The sequence below is a fragment of the Gymnogyps californianus genome, chromosome 1, assembly GCF_018139145.2.
Source record: "Gymnogyps californianus isolate 813 chromosome 1, ASM1813914v2, whole genome shotgun sequence".
NCBI classification, from domain to species: Eukaryota; Metazoa; Chordata; class Aves; order Accipitriformes; family Cathartidae; genus Gymnogyps; species Gymnogyps californianus.
The window spans coordinates 7,903,319-7,911,556 of NC_059471.1; the positions used below are offsets into that span (position 1 = coordinate 7,903,319).

An 8,238-nucleotide genomic window follows, 5' to 3' on the forward strand; every position below is an offset into this window, starting at 1 on the left:
ACAGTTCCTGCTATAGAGGAAAAACAAAATAATGAATTGGCAAGAGCCTAAGTAACCCTGAAAATTCAGAGGAGCTGAAGCAATACTCTCACACCTCTTAGTGGAAGGAAACTGTCATAAAGCATGCAAAGCTTTTTTAGTAATATAAACCAATGGTGCAGCTTGACAGTACCGGTATTTTAGAAGGGAGCAGTGGCATATTTCTCTACATAATTTGCCCTGAAAACATTTTTCAACAAAAAGTTAATTGATCCCACGTTATAAAATGGGTTAATTGAAATACAACACATCAGTGAGACTGCTGGAAATAAATCCTTAGGGCCAAAGCTCTCGGCACTAGATCAGATATGGCTAATATGACAGCTGGTTGGGTTTTTTTTTTTTCACTATTCATCACACATCATGTTTAACACTTCAAAATTGCACCAAGCTGTGTACAAAGTGTAGTTTTTATCATCAGAAAGCAAAAATCCCAGTTTGAATTCATTCTGCAGGCAATGCACGCAGCAGTTTTAAAATCAGTTTTGCATGTGTTCATATCTGTGCACCACAATTTCAATATATGCAGACTTAGCTTTTAATTTTATTATTGTATAGGATGCATGCTTTGTAGCTCAAGGTAAGTTTGGTTTTAACAGAATTTGTGGAAGTTCATTATTAAGTAAAATTTTGCTGAATTATTTTTATAATGCCTGAACAGTTAAACATTGTACAGAAATCTCATCCTCCTGTCAGCTGCATGCATAGACTATTTCAGTATATTAAAAGTTAGTGTGCTTCAGATTTTTGCAGCACTAAGTCTGTGGTTTTTCTAGTTAAAAGTCACAGTGACTGGCTCCTTGCTGTCGGTTTTTAGTAACTGTGTGACTTCCCGTTTGCCACCGTAGTTAGGTACAGCACTTGAGTGTCCCAGTTCATTATGTACCTCTTGCTCTTCTCTTCGTCCAGCTTTCTAATATTACCTTAACTTGTCACCCTTCAACTGTCTTTTAGGCTTTGGGAAGGAGCAAGCAGAGACCATCGTATCAGCGTTAATAACTCTGTCGAATGTCAGCTTAGACACAGTCTATAAGGATATGGTTACACAGGCTCAGCAGGTAAAAAGTAATCTATGATGTACATATACATTGTGTAGCTATAATGGCTCATATTTGCACATTTGAAAGACAAGTGAGCAACTCTCTGTAGTACTATAAACACTTCACTGAGACAGGTTTTCCTAAGTTTCAGGGTGGTATTAAGAACAGTAATATCTTACACCTTTCATCTCACAGGAGTGTTTTCCAAATGCAGCCACAATATATAAATGTAATGCAGAGGTTGCTTCATGTGCTGCTGAAAAGCATGGAGGTGAAACCAAACTTTTAACTGTGCTTTACAGCGGTTGAGGGCAGAAGAGAGGTTCAAGGAGGGGTTCCTGAGAGATAATAAGACCACCTAAAATACCAGAAAATTGTCAGTGTTTTTACTGAACTTCAGTAACGATGTCAACTCTGTTCTGATATGATACACTGTATTTGTCCTATTTTCCTATTCATAAACTAAAACCTAGTATTAAACCTATTTCATGATTTTACTCTGCATTTCAGTCTCTAAAGCTACATCTATAGTAAAAGCTAAACCTGGCTAGGCTGTGGGCTCAACCACCACCACCACACGGTTGTCCGGAGCGTTCAACAGTTACTGCGGCACCTTGGCTTGATTTTGACCTGTGCCAACTCAGCCTCCCTGACCTGGGCATGATTTATGTGGAAGTATAGGGCGAGGAACTGTTCCTGCCAGGCAGAGTGGACAGAGCCACCTTGATTTAGGAAGACGAGGTTTTAGCCATCTGGATGTAATCTGTGGTGTGTCACGCGCCCTCGGGGACAGCAAGTGGGCTCTGAATTATTTAGTTGTTGGTATAAACCTCGCTGCGTGCACTGCTCAGGTCAGCGCATCAGCCTGCGCTCAAGCAAAGCATGGAGGTGTCTCCTTCGCTTAGATATTCACGTTCATGTTTGTGGACATATCTGGAGGCAGTGAATCAGTTAAGTAGCACGGCTGCTTTTTCTGCTGATAGTAGAGGTGGTGACAAGTTTTGTTTTAAATTGCCAAAATAAAAGAACTTTAGTTTTTCTTGTAGGCTAGGCAACTGGGCCAGGATAATAAAGCTCTGATGCACAGTAATGGTTTTAATAATTAGGAAGGCTGTGCAAGCTGAAATTACATGCCATTCTTCTTCAATGAGTTAATGCAATTAAGCATTCATTGCTATTTTATTTAAACTGCTGAGCCTTACTTCCAACAGATTTTTATCTTACTGGCATTTATTCTTAATAAAAGTTATCTTTTTTTTTTCCTATAAATCTCAGAAGAAGATAAGAACTTGTGTCTCTATTTTTTTCATCAAAATGGAAACCTTTCTTTTTGGAAATCCTATTATGTGTAAAGAAAGTCAGTATCTTGACTATAATTTCTTGGAATTGTGTTAGGCAGAAACACTGGTTTTTACAGTGTGGTCAGTGTTGAGACTGAATGTTTTAAGACGGGATGAGGCAAACTAGCTCCTCAGTGTAAATGCAACTGAAGTTTTCCCAGGAATTGTAAAAACTTCACTGTGTTCAATGAAGTAGTCAGACTTCAGTGGGAGTTGGGTCAGGGCATGTCTTAACAAATTTAGTTCAACATAGGATCTGAGAAACACTGTTGGCTTGTAGTCTGAATGAGAGCTCTTCATTTTGCTGGCTCTCAGCTTTAAAAGCGGAATCCCACAGAGGTATGTCATTTTCCGTGCTAAATAGTAGGGTAACTTCCTTATGCTAACTAAAGGAGTATTGCTTTTGAGATTCTAAAATACAAAGTTTCTTCCTTTATTTTCTTTTTTTTTTTTTTTACTCTGTAGTTTATAAATAGCAGTTGAATTCTGAACTTGTTAGTCCAAACACCAGGAAGGCTTTTTTCTGTGCTTTTTAGCAATGTTTTACTAGGGTCTGTCAGACTTGTAACGCTGAGAGGACCGTGTGGTACTCGTATCATTAAGTCTTTGGCTTTTGATGACTTTGTGGGCAAGAAATGGAAGTGCTTACTTAGGAACTGGATTCAAACCAACAAGTAATGCTTCATAGGCTACTGAACATTCATCGAAAACGGAAGAGAATGAAGGCCTAACCTGTAGGTTTGGGTCTATTTCATTTCATAGCTACTTGGACTAATATCTCCGTCTTTTTTGCTTAAATTCAGAGTTAGTGCATTAAAGCAACAGAAAAAGCATAAAACCAAAACCTCTTGAGTCTTTCAAACAAATTGCAGCTATAAAATTCTGTGTTTCTGTCACTTTCTTGTTGGAGAGTCTCCCTGTTTTTGTGCTTTGCAGTAGCTGATTTCATAATTTCAGACCTATAAATCTTTCCTTTACTTGCTAGAAAGTGTGCAACTTAATCAATGATGTGTTTTATTGTTTCTAAGGAAATAACTTTACAGCAGATAATGGCGCATTTGGACTCCATTCGAAAAGATATGGTCATCCTGGAGAAAAGTGAATTTGCAAACTTGAGAGCAGAGAATGAGGTACTAATAAATATTTTTAATTAGCAGTTAAATTGTAATATATGTTGGGTTATACCTGATGTACGTTTTTGTGGAACAAAACATGAATGTAAAAGTAATTCTGGATACTTTTATCAGAGTTGAAGTGTTTGTAGATTACAACTTCTGTGATCACATAAAAATATATTTCACGTGATAAGACTCGCTCAGTTCTGTAAAGAAAAAAAATTCTACACATCTTAGAATCACCTTCTGTAATTTTATTTAAGGGTGATGCTAATACAGTCTTGTCACCATTAATCATACAATGCAGGGAGAGTAGTCAGCCGTTTCTTTGCAACAATTTAATTAAACTGGTGATTGAGACCCGTTTTTTGCTTTTGCTTGATAGCATTTTGGTATTTTTCTGCTGTCTTTAGTCTCAGAATAACAAGATCATCATCGTTACAAAATAATCCCTTTATTCTGAGCAAAAGTCCCAGCAGATTATATATGGCTATACAAATTGAACACACCAGTTAGGATATTTAATCAAGAACAAATTGCCCCATTGGGAGAAAAATTATGGAAGAATAATTGCGTGCATGCAGCGGTAACACTTACATGACTGATTAACTTGGTCAGCAGTTTTCTGAATTTGTAAAATCGTTTTTTTTTCTCCTCTGCACTTAGAAAATGAAAATTGAATTAGATCAAGTTAAACAGCAGCTAATGGTAAGTAAACAGCAAGTACCTACACACTCCTATTAGGGAAAGTAAATAGTTATTTTCATAATCTTTATTTGCTTTAAAGAATGAAACCGGTAAAATCCGAGCTGACAGCAAGCTAGACATAAACCTGGAAAGGAGCAGAGTGACAGATATGGTAAGCTGGTCTATGAAGATACCCTTATCAGTTGTGTGTCTGTCTTGTTTTCCGTTACTACAGTTGTAATTTATCTTTTATCCACAGTTTACAGATCAGGAGAGGAAACTGATGGAAGCAACTACAGAGTTTCATAAAAAAGTAAGTATTGAACAAAGCTCATTTTCTATTGAGCAGGATACAGTTACGCGTTGCATGTTATGTAAACCCCACACTTTCCTGAAAGTTAGTAGATTTTTGAATGTGGTAAAGCAAAAGGCTGGGCCGTGTCACTCCCCTCTGTTGTACGTGTTTATTGCCTCGGCCTGTGAGATTGGCACTGAACACTGGTCGGGCAGGAGGAGACATACAAGCCTTGTCTCTCGCTTCCCGGGTATCTTGTGTGCAGGCTGTTACCGGTGGGATGGGCACTCTCGTGCTGCCCTTCCCAGTATTAACAGATGAGTGGAGCAGCTGTACCAGAGGGGTGGTTCAGGTGCCTACAGCCAAGCAGGCGTTTCAAGGGCTGGAAGTCCTCAAAGCTGCTAGCGGGCGCTGAAGACTACGAGGCTGAAGGTGGACATGTCCCATCTTCAGCGTCTCCTGCCTTTTCTGCATATGGCTTGTGAATCCTTAAACCTTTGTTTTGCAAAAATTTAGGGATACTGTCTATGCGCTGTAGAATGCCTCCTTTAGGAGGCACTGGCATATCAGAGACAAAAGTCTGTATGATCTGAGATTTCTCTTTTTCTCTCTCTCTCTTCAGTATTCTTCCTGGATTGTATTAAATGCTGTTCTGTGTCTTCTAAGGTCTCTTACCAGTTACGTATGTTACTTCAGTGATAGGCTGGAAATTTGTTTCTCTTTCTTGTTGCTGGTAGGATGGTATTCTTGTTTGGCTTTGCAAAGCTGAAAGGGCTAGAGAGCATTGTCAAATATATGCTGTCTTTTAATGTTTCAGGATTCAAGTACCAACAGTGTTATCTCAGAAATCAGTAATAAAATTGACACTGAAATTGCTTCCTTAAAAACGCTCATGGAATCAAATAAACTCGATACAATACGTTATTTGGCAGGTATGTAATAGGCAAGGAGGTGAGTACCAGTATTGTATTTTGGATGTATAAAATTTTATTCAAGAACATATGCAAAGAGAATTCAAGAAGTCAGTTGTGTAACAGCAGATAACTGGGAGTGGGGGGGACGGGACCCTCCCCAATTGAAAGAAGTGTGACAGAGAACACAGCAGAGGGGGGAACACGCAGACGCTGCTGCAGCTGGATGAGGACTGCGCCCAGAACTGGGATTAGGAGGAACATGGACAGGATTTCTTAATTTTTTTTTTTTTAAAGAGTAGGAAAGAAGCCTAAATACCTTGCCTAGTCTGACAGTACCTCTGCTTGCTGCAGGGCAGCCATTTATGTGGCAGCGTTGCTCCAACAGCTCTCCTGAGCTTAAGTTACCCTGAAAGTTAGCTGTCACTCAGGACTAGTCTGAGAGTGACCAGTTCTGCCTCCCATTCAGTCCTCCACAGACACACAGCTTCAGCGTGGTACTTTCCCCTGCCAAGCAGAACAAATTTCAGTCTGATTTGAGATTGTCTTCTCAACGTATACATAACCAGTGAAATTTTTATTGTATTGGAGCTGGACGAAAAGAGAGTAACGCATTACATTTGGAAGTGAGAGCAATTTCAAAGGGAAACGTAATTAGCTTTATTCTAACACTAACTGAAACAGCAGCTTAACAAATCTGAAAGACAACTCATCAGGCTTCAGAGGTGCTGCCTAGATATCCTAGTGTTGTGTCAGATATGTCTATTGTTAGTTCACTGTCATTGTGTTTGTGGGGAATCGTTTTAATTACGTCTAATGCAAGACCTGGTACAGCCATCTCTCCTGTAATACAATTTCCAATAGATGGGTGACAACAGTAACAGTTACTGCAGCCTGTTGTGCCCTGCATTATCCAGCGCAGTTATTCAGATGTGTCCCTGAAAATGTAGCTCCTCAGGCTGCTCAGTTTGACCTCCCATCGCACCACCTGGGCAGCGCTACTGTGCAGGATATTATATTTAAGACAAGTCATTGTCTTCTAAAATTATTCTGTCACACCTGCAGCAGTTCAGGAAGTTTAGGAGGCTCTGCTCTAGAGCTGTTATCATTCTTCCATCTGTTTGCAGTTAATTTCCTGTATGTAGAAGGTGATACAATTTAGCATTCAGCTAATTATTTCCCTTATTTTTTTAACAGCTTCGGTGTTCACTTGCTTAGCAATAGCACTGGGATTTTACAGGTTCTGGAAATAGATCTAAATGGAATGACTGCATCAAATACAGGCGGAGAAAAGGCCACCCAGGCAACATCAGTTCGATGATGATGTTTGCGCCGTAGATAACCTTGGTACCTTTTTGTTTTGATATTCTTACTGTGCGCTAAAAATGTTTGCTGAATATGTAACACTAAAGATCAAAATAATTGGGGGGGAAGTAGGCAAATAGTAATATTTCATTGTCCCCTATTGAATACTGTATTTATTTCAAAGGACGACTTATGCTAAATCAGAAAGTGTTTCCTGATGTGTTTTAGAATTAATTTTGTTTTCTTTTTGGAACATTCTCAGTGGAACATTCTCACTCTCAGCTCCTCTTGAAATGGAAATATTAAACATTTGATATGCTTCTGAAAAGGGAATACTATTCCCATATTGGGAATACTAATACCAGATTCCAACATATCTACTCTGATCCAAGTAAATTAATCTTAAATATAGGATCTGGATTTTTGCCTTCAGTCTGTTCCTCTCTTTTCTGACAGATTGAAGCCTGGCCCTTTGCGTTTTTTATTTATATATAAACACACACTCCAAGGCCTTTACTAAAGAAACCTTGTTTTTCTTGAAAACTGGTCTACATAAAGTTAAAATCTCATGTAGAACTAAAATGTCTCCGTAGATTTATTTTTAGTATCTCTTGCAATTTCCGTAACCCCAGAGGTCAACAGAATGGGAGAAGAACTCTGTCTTTGTCTTTCCAAGGGGAAATGCCTCTACTGTCAGCAACAGTATACAGCCCTGGGGCAGATAAGTGCTCTTACCTCCTCCCTTCAAGTAGTGCAGAGTATTTCCAATAAACCCTCACATATTTTCTGGGCATAGGATCTGGCTTGTAACACGGAAATACTCAGCATCTCAGTGGTGCCAGCGTGGTGGTGGTCATCCTCCTCCCATCTCCATGCTCCTCCGGACTGTTTTGTAATCCTGTGGGACACACTGACACTCCTAACTTCTGGTGATGACCCCTCTACCTTCTGCAAGGACTTCACAACTCTTGTTGCAGAGATGGGACATAGCAGGTGGATGCCTTCCAAAACTGAAGCAGTTACACCTTGTTGAGTACAAATGCATATGCTTGGTCTGATTCTTTTAATAAAATAATAATTAAAAAAAAAAATCTTCCTGGATTAAACTTTTAAGTAAAAGCAGGCCCTTTATGGGCTAAAGAGTATGTAGTACCGATTAGTGGCAATTTTTTTTTTATTGCAGTTTTAGTCTGTTTACAGTTGAACTTGCTGGTATCCTGCCAATTCTTATATTCTGTGCATTAAATTATTTATCATCTTCATTTAAGAAAATAAAATGGATTTCTTATATTTGCTATCTGACTATCTGAGAAACTTGAATACAGATTACCAGACTGTAAAAATGTGGCTTTTACAATGGGCACAGTGCTATTACAGCGGGAGTTGAGGCCGCTTTTTCTGTTGTCTGTGTGTTTGTCAAACAGGCATGGGTGCTGGCAGCAAGGATCTCAGCAGGTGGCTGGCAGCCACTTGTGTCTGTTGTAGCTGTTGCATGTACAAATCCGT

The 8,238-nt window shown here is 39.1% G+C and overlaps 1 protein-coding gene across 1 annotated transcript; it reads left to right on the forward strand.

The window, feature by feature from the left end:
* Window positions 1-1,012: 1,012 nt before the first annotated feature.
* On the forward strand, window positions 1,013-8,128 carry CCDC90B (coiled-coil domain containing 90B). The gene is made up of 8 exons (XM_050908980.1): window positions 1,013-1,097; window positions 3,448-3,549; window positions 4,201-4,242; window positions 4,322-4,393; window positions 4,481-4,534; window positions 5,334-5,448; window positions 6,625-6,774; window positions 7,529-8,128. The coding sequence occupies exons 1-7, from the start codon at window positions 1,077-1,079 to the stop codon at window positions 6,678-6,680; spliced, it is 462 nt and encodes a 153-aa protein (XP_050764937.1). The 5' UTR covers window positions 1,013-1,076; the 3' UTR covers window positions 6,681-6,774; window positions 7,529-8,128.
* Window positions 8,129-8,238: the final 110 nt, after the last annotated feature.